Source organism: Vigna angularis, chromosome 11 (genome assembly GCF_016808095.1).
Source record: "Vigna angularis cultivar LongXiaoDou No.4 chromosome 11, ASM1680809v1, whole genome shotgun sequence".
NCBI classification, from domain to species: domain Eukaryota; kingdom Viridiplantae; phylum Streptophyta; class Magnoliopsida; order Fabales; family Fabaceae; genus Vigna; species Vigna angularis.
In genome coordinates, this window is record NC_068980.1 from 5,476,796 (window position 1) to 5,494,283 (window position 17,488).

Below are 17,488 nucleotides of genomic sequence, written 5' to 3' on the forward strand. Positions count from 1 at the left end.
AAAACGGCCTTTTCACTGCATATTTGCTTAATAATCTTCTCACCATAATGTGATTGACTTTACTTGTGTTCATAACATAGACCAATGTGATCATTATATAAATTTTTCCATTAGGGAACTATCTGCCTAACAGCTGCAACTGCTGATAAAACTCCCAATCAGAGAAAACAACAGCAACATTCAACCAGAAAATGGGGCTTTGCTTGGATGGCTTAAATATCACACTGAAGAAAACCACTGACAAAATGAAATCAAGTTCAATAAAGCCAAATGCTCCTTAAAGCGATTTTACGTCCCCCAAAAGGGAACCATTGATGCTATAGTAGTCGCATATCTTGGAATTACATTGTGATCATTATATATATATATATATATATATATATATATATATATATATATATATATATATATATATATATATATAAGTTTTGTTTTTTTTTTTCATTTTAACTCTGGCCACTTTAAAAATCATATGTACCATGATTTCCAGTCGATTGTCAATGGATAAAGAATTATACTCTTGAAGTTAAAAGAAATACGTTTTATAATATGTAAATATACTTATATTGTTGCAAATTTATATTTGTATATCTATATTTATCATGGATGTTAAATAAATATATACAAAACTATTTATCAAATCTACGTACTATTGTCTCTCAAAAAGAATATTTGTAATTTTGTGAATTTTCACTCATCATTTAAGCAATTAAACTAGTTAGGTTAATGACCGAAAAAGCATTATATAATTGTTTTATATCATTCTTGACCTTTTCGTAGTCATTATATTCATATTGTTTTTCGGAAAAAATCTTGGGCTTAAATTTTGTGTATATATAAAATTCTCACAATAAAATTTTTCACCATGAATGTTCTTACATAAGACTATCTTTTGTAAATAAAGAAGTGCATGTGATATGGAAAAAGAAATCACTACATTAATAAAATGGCTTTTGTATGATGTATAAAATGAAGTTTATTAATTTCTACACTATAATTTGTTTATATATAATTGCACATAATAGTGTGACCGTGCCACCAAATGATTTAGAACCCAAAGAAAAATGAATAAGAATTATTTTTTACTGCAAAATGAGAAATAGTTATAAATTGGAAAGTTTAGTAGAAACGAAACGGAAGCTGAAGAAACGCGTGTCCCTCTAAATCCTTTGTTATAGTGCTTGAGGTTTCAAATCAACGTGACGTTCCCAGAAACCCCAAAGAAACGCGCAGTTTCGTTTCGTCACCACGTTTTCCTTTCCCTATTTCCCTGCTAAAAGGTAAATTATTCCCCTCTTTTTAACTATGTCATTTTGATTCCAATTTTAATCTTTTCACAGTAATTGTGCATGATACATGGATTATAGTAATTTCTGACATAACCGTAGAATTTCAGTGCCAGTGTTCATATTAACGTTGTCACGTGTGCTATGTGGTCTGCTCTGTATCCCAACATTTTTCAAAATAATGGGGTTAGGATTTATGTGGATAAATGATTATCGTGCCCAATGTTCTCTACTTTGATCTTTTTTCTTCTGATGTTGATATTTCTACTTGAATTCCAAGTACATGTTGATATTTCTGATGGTGCTGCAAGGGATGGAGGGAATAATAATAAAACTACATATCAGAGCTTGCTGTTACTGGGAATGAAGGAATGGATTTGTCCTTGACTTGAGATTGTGATAGTTGAGAAGAATAACAAAGTTCATATTCATTGCCATCAAGGTTACAGCTATAATGCTGCTTCAAGCAGCTATGTTTAGGTCTTTCTGATCAATTTTGCTGCTTCCTGTTGAAACTTGATGAATGAAATTAATGTTAAAGAGTGTTTAGAACTGGATAAGAAGGCACTTTGGTTTATGTTGGACTTGATAGGAAGGATCCATGATCCATCCTATGTCGAAGCTTAACGATTGAGTGTTTCTGGGAAAAATAAAATTTTAATAAAAATTAAAAAATATATGGAAATTTGTGAACAAGGATGTTGACAAGCTCCAAGAGTTAGCCACTTTTGTTCTTATAATGATGTGGTGCCTGAATGTTATCTTCAAGGAAGTTGGCTTGGTACAGGAAAATTACAAATGTCTTGTGAGTGGATGAATGGGTTCATGTTACTTTTTTTTATATATAATTTTATCTTTGCACTACGCAATTTATGTGTGTATGTTGAAATTAGGACTGAGGCTTCAGAATTGATGCTACGTTTTCCCCCATGTCAATGGAAATAAGGTTACATATTCAAATTACATTGGCTAGTGATATAATTAAGAAGTTAGTCTTATTTTAACAGAGCATTCATGTGTAAATAATGGTTTAACTTCTAGGGCAAAAGCGTCAAGTAAATTGTTCTGTTGGTTTCAAGGAATACTTAGAATTTTAATCTGATGTTTTAATTGCTTGGGAATTTCATCTTGTTGAATGTTTACCCATTCATGTCATGCAGTTCCTTGGGTTGGAAGGATGTCATCAGAATCAGATAAATGGGGGTGGAAGCATGTTAGCGTGTTTGGTGGTTTTGATAAGGGAAGCGGTACAAAAAGATGGAAATGCAATCACTGCAATGTAAGATACAACGGATCTTATTCTCGTGTTAGAGCCCATCTTCTTGGTTTTTCTGGTGTTGGAGTCAAAAGCTGTCCAGCTATAGATAGGTCTTTAAAAGAATCATTTCAAATCTTAGAAGAAGAGAGGGTTGCTCGGAAAAAGAAACCAGATTCTGGCACTGGAAAGAATGGCAAGCGTGTTTGGACTTCTCGATCTAGTCTCACTCGTATCTCCAAAGAAGATGTAGACGAAATGTTAGCAAGATTCTTCTTTGCTGATGGATTGCGTGCTAACATCATTAACTCACCTTACTTTCAGGAGATGATAAAAGCAGTTGCAGCTTTTGGCTCAGGCTATGAACCCCTGTCAATGCATGATTTGTGTGGCTCCTTTTTGAGCAAAGAGAAAGAAAGGATTGATAAATATATGACTCTTATGAAGGAATCATGGCCACATACTGGATGCACATTACTTTGTATTGGACGCTTACATGGTATGCTGGGTACTTTTCAGGTTAATATATTTGTGTCAAGTCCTAGAGGACTATCATTCTTGAAAGCTGTAATTGTGGACAATATTGATGGACCAAGCAATTCTCTTCTTGGTATCCTTGGAAACACAGTCATGGAAGTTGGGCCTACTAACGTGGTTCAGATAGTTACACGTCTAAGTCATGCCGCCGCATGTTCAGAATCCTATACATTGCCAGAGTTTCCTCATATATTCTTGTCTCCTTGCTCTTCACATTCTGTTCACATTTTAATGGAAGACATAGCCAAATTGGATTGGATACGACCGGTTGTTTTGTGTGCTAAAGAAATTGAGAAATGTATAACCACATTTCAGAATTTCTTTCCCCGTGTCTTCACTCAAAATGTGAAAGGGAGTTCTGAGTCACTGTTTGCCAGAATTGCTCCTTCCTGTTGCATAGTCCAAAAGATACATGAACTGAAGCTAGCATTTCAGGAAGTTGTTGTGAGGGAAGAGTGGAAGCGGTGGAAGCTTAGTATTGCTCAGGATGTTGGAAGTGTAGAGGCAGCAATATTAGGGGAAGATTTCTGGAGCAGGGCTCTTGTGTTTTTGAAAATATGTGAACCTTTTATCAAATTGCTTGCTGCGCTTAATATTGATACAGACAGATGTGTCATGGGGGATGTCCATGATTGGCGTGTTCAAGCTATTGACGTGGTGAAGAGTACAGGAATAGATGCTTGCCTATTGAATCAACTAGAAAGGTTGATAGAAAACAGGTGGGATGTGCTGTTTTCTCCTCTTCATTCTGCAGGTTATATACTGAATCCCAAATACTTTGGCAGAGGGCAGTCTAAGGATAAAATCATAATGAAGGGTTGGAAAACCACTTTAGAGAGATATGAGTGTGAAAGTGCAGTAAGAAGAGTTCTCAGAGAGCAGCTCAGTTCTTACTGGCGGCTTGAAGGATCCTTGGGAGAGGAAGATGCTGTGGATTGTAGAGATAAAATGGACCCAGTTGCATGGTGGGAGAATTTTGGTTTTGAGATACCCCACTTGCAAACCTTAGCCATAAAAGTTCTGAGTCAAGTTTCAAGTGTTGCAATGTGTGAAGAGATATGGCAACATAATGGTAATCCATGCGAAGACACAACTTCCGGATTGGGGTTAGGAAAATGGGAAGACCTTGTTTATGTCCAAAACAATCTTAGAATTCAAGGTCATAAAAGGGATTTTCAGGCTCATCAGCAGCTTAGAGACATGGGGCTGAGCTCTCCTGCAGAATTGAAGACAAAAACTGTTCTTTGTAGTTCTGACAGATAATGGCAATTTATATTGGAATCAGACTTCATTAGTGTGTATAGACTTAGGATTTTTCTGTATTCACACACATTCGTTGTAAATTTTTTTGTTTTAATTCAGAAAATGTATATATACGCAAAGCTTGTTCAATGCAAATTGAAAGACGGTAAAAATAAAAATAAAATGTATCGTTGAGAAAGAAAGGGGCATTCCGAGAATTGAACTCGGGACCTCTCGCACCCTAAGCGAGAATCATACCACTAGACCAAATGCCCTACGTTGTGATAAAATAAAATTATTTATTTATTTTATTCTTATCAGAAACCAATCTCTCATCTGTTATCATTCTGAAGAAGTTGATAAAAATATCTTCATAATTTTAAATTTTAGATTAAAAGTATTTAAATAATTTTTAATATATTTTATTTTTATATTTTAAAATTTAAAATAAAAATTATTAAAATATCTCTGTATTTAAAGTATTTTTAATATTTTTTATTATTATATTTTAAATTTAAAATAAAAATTATTAAAATATCTCTGTATTTAAAGTATTTTTAATATTTTTTATTATTATATTTTAAATTTAAAATAAAAATTATTAAAATATCTCTGTATTTAAAGTATTTTTAATATTTTTTATTATTATATTTTAAATTTAAAATAAAAATTATTAAAATATCTTTATATATAAAGTATGTCTTTTTTATAAATAAAGTTTTTTTTCAACTAAAATGTAATATATTTAGACTAAAATGTAATACACTTAGTTGCATAAGTTAGCAAACTTTTATATATATATATATATATATATATATATATTAGTTCCTTTCTTTGTTAATTTATCAACTAAAATAAGAATTGAAGTTTGGATTTTATTTTTTCTCTTAGGCTTGTTATATTTGATGTTCCAAAATCGTAGGCCTTTAGAAATTATCAGGCAGCAACCTATATTGTTAGCAAGAGTTATTCTAACACTGGTTAAGAAGTTAAGGAAAATACTAAAAATAGTATAAAATGTATTAAAAGAACACTCATTTACATTTTAATTAAATATGTTTTTCTTCTAATTTTTTAACCAATGTTCTTAAGATTATTGTAAGAAAATATTAATTTTCTTAAATACTAGTTAACACTTGTCATTTTAATAACTTTTTCCAAAAAGCAGCATTATTCTTTTTAATAGTCAGACTAAAACTGTGATTATTCTGTATAATAAATCTGTGAGTTTTTTATGATAAACATTTTAAATTACACTTAGAATATTATATTAATTAATCATTAATATAAAAATGCACTCAAAAGGTTAAAACACGTTACCTTATACTAATGAAAACACAATTTTTTTTTATGATAATAAAAAAATAATGAAATTATATTATATTACAATTTTTTTTGTAAATAATTTGTATTTATTTGTAGATAGTTCTGTAATTAAAAAAATGGTTAGATTTAAAAAAAAAAATTTCCAAATAAAAAATAGTTAAATTAAAAAAAGATCATTAAAAAATAAATGTAAAAATTAAAAAGAAAAATTATATATATATATATATATATATATATATATGGGGTTTGTTAACGTATGTCTGTTTTTCAGTTTGTACATTTTAGCAATGTGTATGAGGTTTTAGTAGACAAAAATATCCTTATATATCATGTATGAGGTTTTAAGGTTAATGTATTTTAATAGTTTGCATTCTCAAAACTAAAAAAAAAACTCTCAAACTCTTACTCACCTTTCTCATTCCTCTCAACCCGAATTCTCTTTCATCTCTCTCACTCCAACATTTTCTCTGTCATTCCTACTGTAGCCCTAATTGAAATCAGAAACATTTGTCGTTAAACAATTTGCCTTTATAAAGAGTTGAGTCATTGACATATTCACCTCTAGACAAAGGTTCATTCAAGATCTCTTCAATTTCACCATCTTCACTAACCTCTCTAATTTCATCATCTACATATGTTGAATCATCATCTCTAAAAAAACCCTTCAGGCCAATTACTAATCCCTTCGAATGTCATCATGCTTGTGAAAAAGTTATAAAATGAAAACTCATTATAAAATCATTCTTTGTAAGAAATTGTTTAATTAGTGTTTCTGATTTTTTACAGGCCAGTTACCAATTCCTGATGTCATTATGCTTGTGAAAATTAGATAAAATTAGATAAGACAAAAATTATAAAATGAAAACTCATTATATAATCATATTTTGTAAGAAATTGTTTACCAGCGAGTATTTCTAATTTTTTCCAGGTCAATTACCAATTCCTTTGTGAAAATTAGATAAAATTAGATAAGACAAAAATTATAAAATGAAAACTCATTATATAATCATATTTTGTAAGAAATTGTTTACCAGCGAGTATTTCTAATTTTTTCCAGGTCAATTACCAATTCCTTTATGCTTGTGAACATGGGATAAAATTAGATAAGACAAAAATTATAAAATGAAAACTCATTATAAAATCATTTTTTGTAAGATTGTTTAACAGCCCGTGTTTGTGAATCTTCATACTCTTCCTCGCCCACAAATAACAACCAGCGACACCGCAATTTGTTGTTCTTGCTCTGTTCGTTTATTTGTTTCAAATTTCATTTTTAAATTTTATAATTTTGTTGTGTTACAAACTCCCCTTCTGCAGGCACACTATCATCAATAAACCAAGATCAAAATCAAACCAAGTTTAGCCAATTAAAAATTAAGTGAGAAGAATGTAATGGTAAATAAAACATTTAACTTCACAAATCACAAAAACAAATTAGATAAGTGAGAAAGTTAGATTAGGGTTAGACGAGTGTTTCTGATTTTTTTCAGTTGAAGCTAACAGAGAAAATGTCGGAGTGAGAGAGATGAAAGCGAAAGGGTTGAGAGAAATGAGGAAGGTGAGGAAGGGTTTAGGGGTTTCTTTTTTTAGTGTTGAGAATGAAAATTATTAAAATACTCTTAACCTTAAAACTTAGAATCCATAGGATATTTTTGTCTACTAGAACCCAGTACACATTATTAAAATGTACCAACTAAAAAACAGACATACACGCGTTAGCAAACCCATGTATATATATATATATATATATATATATATATATATATGACATAGATGTAAAAGAATAAATAAAACCAAATATTTACTGTATAACTGATTTAAAACAACACAACATATTATTTGTGAGATACACTTAAAAGTAGAAGTTCTTTTAAGTCTTTTCTTTAAAAATCAATTTATTTAAATTAATTAGAAGAAAAAGAGCAAAGAAAAGAGAATTAATTATGAGAGGTGAAAGTAATTACTGTGTTGAATTCAATCTACATAACAATTTGTCACAGAACAAAGAAAGAAGATAGCGCAATTTCAATAAAATTACTAGTGTTTTGTTATATTTACCATATTATTAAAATTTTGAACTTCAAAACTTAGGTACTGATATTAAAAAAAAAAATCAACGAGTCTTAATAACTCAACTATATTTTAGATAGTTAAAATATCAGAAAATTAAATATTTATGAGATTTTAACTGAATTTGGTTCGAGGGTCATTTAGAATACTTGATTTTTCGTTATATGATTAGGGTCATGTCAGACAAATCTAAATATTTTATTTTCTTCTTTCAATTACCAATGTAGTTTTTAAGTTCGAATAATTGCTTTTAAGATATTATGCAGATGATGTCCCGATTGTGAATATTGTCTTTTAAGTGAGTTGATTATTAAAAATTTATTATACTTGACATTATAACATAAACATAGTATATTTCGTGATAATTTTATAATGTAAAGTTATTAATTTATTTTCATACGGCTTGACTTTGTAAATTAAAACTATCATGATTAAATGTGCGGATCGAGGATAGGATTTAAAAAAATATAATTAAATAGATCTGAGAATATGAAAAAGAGAGTATGATGTTGTTTTTATTAAAAGAAAGATAATGTGATTTAAGTAAAATTAAAATAAAAATTTATGAAAATTTGTATATGATGATAAATTAAAATATATATTTTAATTAATTATTATAAGAAATATAATAATAAAATATTATATTTTATTATTCTAGATATAAAATTAAAATATAAAAAATCATTCTTCACTAAGTATGGGTAATATGTTCCTCTCCCAACTCACTGAAACAAAAAACCCCTAAAAGTTGAAAACAGCAAGTAATTTGAAGTAAAAATTTGAAGTAAAAAATTTAAAGTAAAAAATTTAAAGTAAAAAATTTAAAGTAAAAAATTTAAAGTAAAAAATTTAAAGTAAAAAATTTAAAGTAAAAAATTTAAAGTAAAAAATTTAAAGTAAAAAATTTAAAGTAAAAAATTTAAAGTAAAAAATTTAAAGTAAAAAATTTAAAGTAAAAAATTTAAAATGCTGGCTGTGGGGTTCGAACCCACGCGCACTTATGTGCAGAAGATCTTAAGTCTTCCCCCTTAACCTCTCGGGCAAACCAGCTTCTTATGTTAATAATTTGGAATTAAGTTTATTTTACCATTAGTCTATAACAAACAAAATTTTTTTTTATCACCCTTTTAACTCTCTGGTATTAAGAATCTTCCCTTCTTTAACTTATTGTAAACCATCTGTTAACCTAATCCTAATTTCAACTATTATTATTTTTTTAACATTTACATTCACTTTATGCTTCAAATTAAAGGATATAAGTTTAGATAGAAAATATTAGTGTTCAACTCATTGAAAAGAAGGAAAACATCATCTAAATGTTTTATTTCAATTAGTTATGTCATGTTAAGGGAAGAATAATAAATAGTGTAAAGAATTTTTTTTATGAAAGGTGCTAAATAATTTGATTGATATATTAATATATTTAAATATTAATTTATTGATTAATTGCTTAAAATAATTTAATATATAAAAAACAAGTTTAAAAATATAAATTCAAGTTAAGATATATTGAAATAAATTATAAAAATTAAAATAAGTTAATTATATTTTATTAAATATATTAATATTAACTGTTTAATTGTTTTAACATAGATAAGTTGTTATAGGTAAATTTTAGCACTTTCTTCACGAGATTGTAAAGAAAGTTTAAAAAAAAGTTACATTTTTTTTTTCATGTTAATTAATATTTATATAATTATAAGCCTAAATGATACTCTTAATTAATATTATATAATGGATAAAAGATAGGTAGTCTTTTCATTATTGAATAATTAAAAATATCATGTTTTATTTATTGTAATTTTTATTTTGATAAAATCTATCCATTAACTTTTATTTTGGATTTGAGATGAAATAATAAAATTTCAAACATTCTTACTTATTGACGTATCATGTATAATAAATAAATATTCTTATCTTATATTTTATTAAAAGGTATATGTTTCATTATAATTACTAATAAATATATATACATCAACTTTTTACTATCACTGAAAAATAAAAATAAATAATGAGAATTATTAAAATAAAATATACTATTAAATTATAAGTGTAACATCAAAAAATAAATTCTTACCCTTAGAAAAATAATAATGTTTTTACAAAAACAATAAATAACTGAAACTAAGCACACAAATAAACAAAAACATGCCAAGGCTTCACCTCATCATGGAGGGACGTACTCATCTCGATTGAGCCCGGTCCCTAGACCTGAACCTTGGGCTCTGATACCATTTGTAGGGAGGTTGAACACACACACACATACACATAAATATCTTCACAGTGATAAGATATTGTCCGCTTTAGGCCAAGCCTTCACGGATTTTCTTTTGGTACCACTCCAAAAAGGCCTCTTAACAATGACGATATGTTATGTGTATATAAACTCATCTTCATCTCTTATTTTATCCGATGTGGGACTTTGTTTGTACCCAACAGGTTAAACAACACCTTAGGCAAAGATGGAGCACCTAGACTAGGACCTCTTACTACTCTTTATTACATAATTCCCTTATCTACCTGAGATAGAACTATTGTTGGAGGACAGAATAACCTCTAAGACTTAGCTTCCTACATTAACACCTACACTACAGTGCACCACAATGGAATCTCTCCACGAGAGTTATGGAATTACACGCATCTACCATGCACGTGATCTAAACCAAATCATCATAACCATCATATTCATCAATCATACACATACACCTAAATATATTCAAAAAATCATAAATATCTCGTTATTCAATTAATTAAGTATTAGCGAATTTATAAACTAACTTACCTAAATAAATAATCCAAAAAAAAAACATATACAAACTTAAAAACAAAATGCCCAACAAATTTTTAATTGTTTTTTAAGGATAGTTGATTATGGCACCTGATAATCGATCATTCAAGAGAAAATTCATATAAAGATGACCTTCAAACTGAAATAATCGATTATCACACCTGATAATCCATTTTTCCATAGAGTTTTAAAGAAAATATAACATTATGACTAAGATAATCGATTATCACACCTGATAATCGATTATTCATACCAGTTTTGACATTAACGTGATTTTTCTGATTTTGGTGCACTATAGGACCTGTCCAAATGACCAATTTAGGTTCTCTAACACTATTATTGATATGAAAATATGTTTATATATGAAAAATGGAGTACCACATTGCTCATTTGGTTAGAAACAAGATACATTAGACCAACTCAACAACTCAAAAGTAGTTAAGATCAATTCTATATCGTATGAACTAGAAATTTGCAAACTAAGGGTCTGAACAAGTCACAATTGATTCAAAAACAGACCCGAACTTTCATTTTCATCACATACCCTCTATTTTATATTTTTCACTAGTTAAAGCCTCTAAAAATGAATCAAAAACAGTATAAAACTCAACCTATCAACCATTGACTAATTCCATTTCAGATTTTGCTTAATTGGGCTTATACAAGTTTTGAATAACCATAAAACAGACCCAAAAACTTAGTTTCTCTCATTTGACCCTAAACTCAACTTCTCGCCTATCAAAACCCCATTTTCAAACCAAGAACCAACCTATAACTCAGCCTACTTTCTACTTCCCAATACTACATCAATTTATACCATTTATACTCCAAAACACCAAAACGAGACATTCAAACCAATACCAATTCTCAAACATGTCCAACACTATTAATCAACATATAAACATCACACTACAATCATCTCAATCATAACATATTCAATCAAACATAATTCCTCGGAACATAGCAAACATAAACTCATGCAACATAACACAAAATTAAGAACAATATTAGCTTCTCTTACCTGTTAGAAAACCAAACGACCCTAAAGAACCCTAAACAACTCCTACAGATCAAGGACATTAAATATGCCTACAAACAACAAAATCATGATCAGAGTATGTTGTTAAGACCACTGAGGTTGACAAGGAACTAATAAGAGGAGTTGAATGACACATGTGAGAAATTCCCTTTGCATGTCTTAAACTTAAAACTAAAGAAAAAGAACAAAAGCTAACTTACTTTATATGAAAGACTGATCGGTTGAAAGTGAATAACTCATTGTCGTAATCTCCTAGGCACCTCCTGATTATCGAACAGAAAGAGTTAGAATTCGTAAAGAAAAGAAAGAGATAATTGAGATAATAAGCTTTTAAAGAAATGACAAATGTTTGATACCTGTTTATAAAATTTTATTTATATTATTGAATTATTTTATCATTGACATACTCGATCTCATTGTTTTAAACATCTATCAATTATAATACTCCATTTTATTGATTCATGCCATAAGAAAAATTATAAAATAATTAATTTATATAATTTAATTATAAATATCTTTAATTGAATTAAATTAAAAAATATTTACATAACCTCTAAACTAATAAGAGAAAAAATATAAAATATATTTTTAGTTTTTAAACTTATTTTGTTCCACTTCAAAACTTTCATATATTTTAATATCAAATTCTAAAAAATAGATAGAATCATTTTAACCCGGTGTTAAATCTTTTTAAATATTAAAATTTAAAATATTAAAATTATTTAATATGTTTCAAATTAAATACTAATCTAAAATATTATTTAATAAAAAATTAATATCATTAAATTAAAATGAGTATATTTATTATTTTTAAAATTTAAAGATAAAAAAATGTATAAAAATTTGAAAAAAGGAGAAATTCCAATTTCAAGATTCAAAATTTAGTTTAGAAACTTAAAAATACAATTAATTAGAAAAAAGAGAGTTAAAAAACACAATATGTATGTAACCATAAAAGTTTTATAAATAATGTAAAAATATAAAATGAAATTATTAATATTACCTCTTACCATTTCATATTTAATTTAAATAATCTAAATTTTTAATTTTACTCTAATTTTCGTTGTTTTCTTTTATTTCAGTCTCACACTTTCCCTCTATTAATTTTAAACAAAGGTTAACATCCCAATTACTCAAACCCTAGGCAGCAGCAAAGAGAAGAAGTAAAACCACATGCGAGCCTTGTGGTTGCGGCAATGGCGGAGCACTTGCCATCGATATTCGGGACGGGGAAGGTCATGGTGAATTGCCCGTTCTACTTCAAGATCGGCGCGTGTAGGCACGGTGATCGGTGCTCTTTCCTCCACACGAAGCCGAGCATAAGCCTTACCATTCTGCTCTCCAACATGTACCAGCGCTCCGACATGATAACCCCCGGCGTTGATGCCCACGACAACCCTATCGACCCCCGCAAGATCCAGGAGCACTTCGAGGAGTTCTATGAGGATATCTTTGAGGAGCTCTCCAAGTACGGCGAAATCGAAAGCCTCAATGTCTGCGACAACCTCGCCGACCACATGGTATGTTCCCTCACCCTAGCCCTAATCCTAATCCCAACCCCTTGTTTTCTCCATTTTCATTATAATTGAACGCTGTCTTTTTCAGGCGGGGAATGTATACGTTCAGTTCAGAGAGGATGAGCATGCTGCAAATGCTGTCAGGAACCTCACTGGACGGTTTTATGCCGGTTAGTTATCTCCTTTTCTTTTGGTTCTCTGCAGCTTCTCATTCATTCTGTTTTTCCGAGGTTCATCAATGCACGCCATTCTGTCTCCGTAATCTAAATATTGAGTTAGTTTGGTTGTTTGTATGAGTGCAGGCAGGCCAGTTATCGTGGATTTCTCGCCGGTGACGGATTTTCGAGGAGTTACTTGCAGGCAGTACGAGGAGAATACTTGCAACCGCCGTGGCTGCAACTTCATGCATTTGAAGAGAATTAGCCGGTAAAACTTTGGCTTTGGTATTTAGGTTCTTTTTTTTTCCTTGAGGACGGTGGTGTTTGTTGGTTACATGTGTTTTGGGGAGCCTTTACAAATTCGGATGACTATTTATTCTGAAACCAAATTAGTAGAAAAACTCAGTATAAAATTCCAACTCTAAAGCTATTAAAGTCGCTTCAATCCAAAACTAGTTATAGACTCGATCAATTGGTGAACACCTAATTAAACATGCGAACATTTGCCTATGATCGTGGTAGCGAATATTTGAATGCGATTCTGGATCATCTAGTATGAATTCAAACATGCTATAAAATTTAAAGCTTAACTTTGTCTGATACATGTTATGTACAGGGATTTGAGACACCAATTATTTGGGAAGCACCATAGAAGGCACAGCAGAAGCAGGAGTCCTTATGGGCATCGCAGCCATGATGAGCGGTCCCATCTTAGTCATAGCAGAAAGTACGATGACAGGGACCACCATCATGAGAGTCGTGGTAGGAAACACAGGACGAGTCCTGGACTTAGGAGAGGAAGAAGTCGAAGTCCTGGACGGAGGAAGCACCGCAGTCCAGTCAGAGATGGCAGTGAGGAGAGGAGGGCAAGAATCGAGCAGTGGAACAGGGAGAAGGAAGAACAAGATCCTGGAAACAAGGCTAAAGCTGATGACATTGACAATGGTAACCAGGGGTACTCTCTAAATGCTAGCGAATCTCATGGGCATCAGCATCAAGAGCAGGAACAGCAAACTCCAAATGAGGCTTATTGATCTGTTTATGTTATTATGGTTTGTGTTCTCTCCCTTTTGCTTGCCTATTCATTTGGATCTAGGAAGCATATTTTATTCTAGAATACCACCCACAGGATAAATACAGCTCACCACCCATTTTCCACTTTGCTGGTGCACTTCTCTAACATGTGGAATGTGTTTCCTTCTTCCTCCCTCCCCTTTTACCTTTTGGATTTTTCCATTTTTTTATAGACATGATATTTGATTGCGTGTGGATGTTTGTGCTACTTGTGTAGGTTATTCATAACATTTTACTCTTTTGAACTATGTTTTCAACCATCTTTCTGTATTATTTGGTCACTCTTCAGTGATAGAATGTACTACAAATACTGTTGAGCTGAGCTTTGTTCTTGTTTCTACTGTATGTATGTATGAAGGTCAGCTAAAAACTTGTGAATATGTTATTTTTCTTGCTTTGTGTTGTTCCTACAAGTATTTAATAATCCTCTAGCCAAGAATGTTTTGTCGGATCTATCTTCCAAAAAAATTATATTTTGTTGTCATTCATGTCTTTTGATTTCTTCAAAGGTGTTTGTCAATTTTTCACTATTCCCTCTTTTGTAGATTTCAAAATAGCCTTATAGCATTTTTTCTGATATAATCCTTTAAAAAATTGCCTCCTATTTGATGATCAGAGTTTTGTAGCTATTTTCACGGTCTTCTGTCGTTAGAAAACGGATACCCCTTTTCTTGACTTGCTAATTGTTAACATTCATAGGGGATTTTGATTAATGACTCCTATCAGTTTCAACTCTTTCACAGTTTCTGTTTTCAGTTTTCATCCGCTCTTTCATTTTCTCTCTTGAAAATTTGAAATTGGATGATGCTTCATTGTTGTGAGTTTTGCAGGTTTAGGTATTATGAAATGAGCCCTTTACTTAGTTGAAGTTCACCTCATTCATGGTACTAAGCTATTGGAGTACGTTTTAACGGATCTTTAAAACATTGCTTTTATTGATAAATTTATTAATCTTTATAATAAATATTTTAAAATTAAAATAGTATAATTTACAAGGAAAAAAATAAAAAACCTTTACATTTTCAATCTATTATCTGAAATCTGAAAGAGGTAAAAATGGTTAAAAAAACCTATATGCTGAAGATATCAAGTCTTTCCCTTAACCTCTTGGGCAAACCACCAACTTGGTGAGGTTGTACTTTAAAATTAATTTAATTTAACTAGTTTTCGATATTTCACAGAACTGCTCAAAAGAAGCGAGCCTCCGCCATCCTGGCACAACAAATCTCCTATATCACAAATCCAGCACAACAATTCTCTTATATCACAAATCCTCGCTGACATACTGTAAGCTATCCCTGACACCCATTCCCTTCATTTTTTTTATTCTCATTAGTCCATGCTTCGATTGAACATGGTCTTTTTCAGGTGGAGAATGTTTGTTCAGATCAGAGAGAAGAACGGAAACCTCGCTCGAAGGTTTTATTTTGGTTAGTTGTGTTTTTGCTCTGTTTTGTTTGGTTCACTGCAACTTGTCATTCATATTGAAACTTTGATGATGGCAAACTAGTTTAGATGGAATAAAAGAGTTTGATAATTGATGCAAACTTTCTAGATTGTGCACACTTTCAGTAATATATATTTGAATGTGGTGGGAGAATTGGTGCGTATTATTCCCAATGACGAAAAGTTTAGTAATCTGAAGGGGGGCGTGGCGTTCAGCGATAAAAAATCAATTGGGTCTCCCTATTGCAACTTACTATGATTGTTGCTTCTAAGGTTGAGAAACCCATTTGATTCCATGCCCTCTCCCTTGTCGATACTTGGCATCCCGAGGGATTTCCAGTTCTCCCAATTCCCGCAATTTTCTCCCAATTCCCACATTGTACCTCTATATCTTATTATTCCGTGTATTCTTCCCTTTTCTGAAAAGTTTGAGTTAGTTATCAAGAACACATTATGGTTGGCACCACAACTCGTAAGCGCAGTAAATTTTGCAACAAATTAATTTTGAAATTTTCTTTGGGGTGCATGACCTTACTCTGGTGTGTAAGGTCATTCAATTCATTTTAGTCCCTGATACAGTCTTTAGAATTGTAAAATAAAAATTGATATGATTGAAATGCTTATTCTAATTAAATTGATATTTGTAGCCCAGTGATGTCCTGTGGGTATATTGGAATGATACAGATGATACGAGTTACAAATGGTGGGTGGTATCGTGGATTTAAGTGTACAACTTTAAAGGTTTTGAACCAATAGGAATTTGTATATGTAAACAATCAGAGATGGTGAATCATGTCCCCCCTTCACTCAAGAGTGCATTGTTCATAAATAATACTTTGTTTCATATATATTGCGGAGTAATTATAAATGTTAAATCCTACACTGTTCTTGAAAATGTGGTATTCCTTAAAATAATTTGCATAACTTTTGTTACCCAAAAAGTATTATATTCCAAATGCAGTAAATTACTTCATAATGATCCTGTGAGTCAGGATATGAGCAATGAAATTAAAATCTTCGAGTCCATAACTCAATGCAGATGAGTAATGGCAAGGTAATGCAATCAGCTTCCATACCATAATGCAAAATAAAGAGTTTATAAACAGAGACAATTATTTATTCTCTTTCTCTATGTTCAGGTATATTATAATATTAATAAGTAGATTTGAATTTTCATTATATCAACATCTAGACCTAAAGAAAAGTAATTTTTCTAGATAAAGTCCATTTATTAGGATTCTAATTTTTTCTTTAAAAATGCACCTTTTGATGCATGCCGTTGATCTAAAATTATATAAGCAAAAAATAATCTATGATTATATGCTTAAATTGGAGGAAACAGAATTTAATAACGAGAATTTTAAAAAATTAAAATCAAATGACAATAATTTGTTATTTTTAAATTGAGAAATGCTAGATAGAATAAAAATTTACATTATAGAGTTGAAATTAGATTTTATTATTTTACTCTTGTTCTATTAAGTTTACTATGAATTTGCATTAAGTTCAAGATTTAAAAATGGGTTTTTCTTTGGAAGATAATAGAAATATATTAATCTTAACAAATGAGAATTTAGTCTTGATGTGAATAATATAAGAGCAAACCAAAAGATGAAAAGAGGCAGTGGAGATTGAAGTGACGGAAGAAGTTTTTTAGTAATAACCTAGTCGCAGTTTCTTTGATGGCCATATTTGGATTTTTCCTCGATAATCTTCTTCCATATACCAATTTCAACTCAATGTAAGAATA

At 30.4% G+C, this 17,488-nt stretch overlaps 2 protein-coding genes and 2 non-coding genes across 8 annotated transcripts; 2 read left to right on the plus strand and 2 right to left on the minus strand.

The window, feature by feature from the left end:
* The first annotated feature begins 1,152 nt into the window (after window positions 1-1,152).
* LOC108333429 (uncharacterized) lies at window positions 1,153-4,481 on the plus strand. 2 transcript variants are annotated; one of them, XM_017568862.2, is made up of 2 exons: window positions 1,153-1,280; window positions 2,447-4,481. In XM_017568862.2, the coding sequence occupies exon 2, from the start codon at window positions 2,464-2,466 to the stop codon at window positions 4,339-4,341; it is 1,878 nt and encodes a 625-aa protein (XP_017424351.1). In that variant the 5' UTR covers window positions 1,153-1,280; window positions 2,447-2,463; the 3' UTR covers window positions 4,342-4,481. The 2 variants fall into 2 exon arrangements, with proteins under 2 accessions (XP_017424351.1, XP_052726127.1); XM_052870167.1 differs by lacking the exon at window positions 1,153-1,280 and adding an exon at window positions 1,311-1,728.
* Window positions 4,482-4,523: 42 nt separating this feature from the next.
* Window positions 4,524-4,595, minus strand: TRNAP-AGG (transfer RNA proline (anticodon AGG)). Its single transcript has one exon. It is a non-coding gene; the product is annotated as a tRNA-Pro (tRNA).
* Window positions 4,596-8,683: 4,088 nt separating this feature from the next.
* TRNAL-UAA (transfer RNA leucine (anticodon UAA)) lies at window positions 8,684-8,766 on the minus strand. The gene has a single exon. It is a non-coding gene; the product is annotated as a tRNA-Leu (tRNA).
* A 3,895-nt stretch (window positions 8,767-12,661) lies between these two features.
* Window positions 12,662-16,549, plus strand: LOC108334005 (splicing factor U2af small subunit B). 4 transcript variants are annotated; one of them, XM_052870348.1, is made up of 8 exons: window positions 12,662-13,063; window positions 13,149-13,230; window positions 13,363-13,486; window positions 13,835-14,270; window positions 15,123-15,192; window positions 15,474-15,579; window positions 15,661-15,722; window positions 16,386-16,549. In XM_052870348.1, the coding sequence occupies exons 1-4, from the start codon at window positions 12,740-12,742 to the stop codon at window positions 14,250-14,252; spliced, it is 948 nt and encodes a 315-aa protein (XP_052726308.1). In that variant the 5' UTR covers window positions 12,662-12,739; the 3' UTR covers window positions 14,253-14,270; window positions 15,123-15,192; window positions 15,474-15,579; window positions 15,661-15,722; window positions 16,386-16,549. The 4 variants fall into 4 exon arrangements, with proteins under 4 accessions (XP_052726308.1, XP_052726306.1, XP_052726307.1 ...); XM_052870346.1 differs by lacking the exon at window positions 16,386-16,549 and having other exon boundaries at window positions 15,661-16,185; XM_052870347.1 differs by lacking the exon at window positions 16,386-16,549 and having other exon boundaries at window positions 15,123-15,176; window positions 15,661-16,185.
* The last annotated feature ends 939 nt before the right edge of the window (window positions 16,550-17,488 follow it).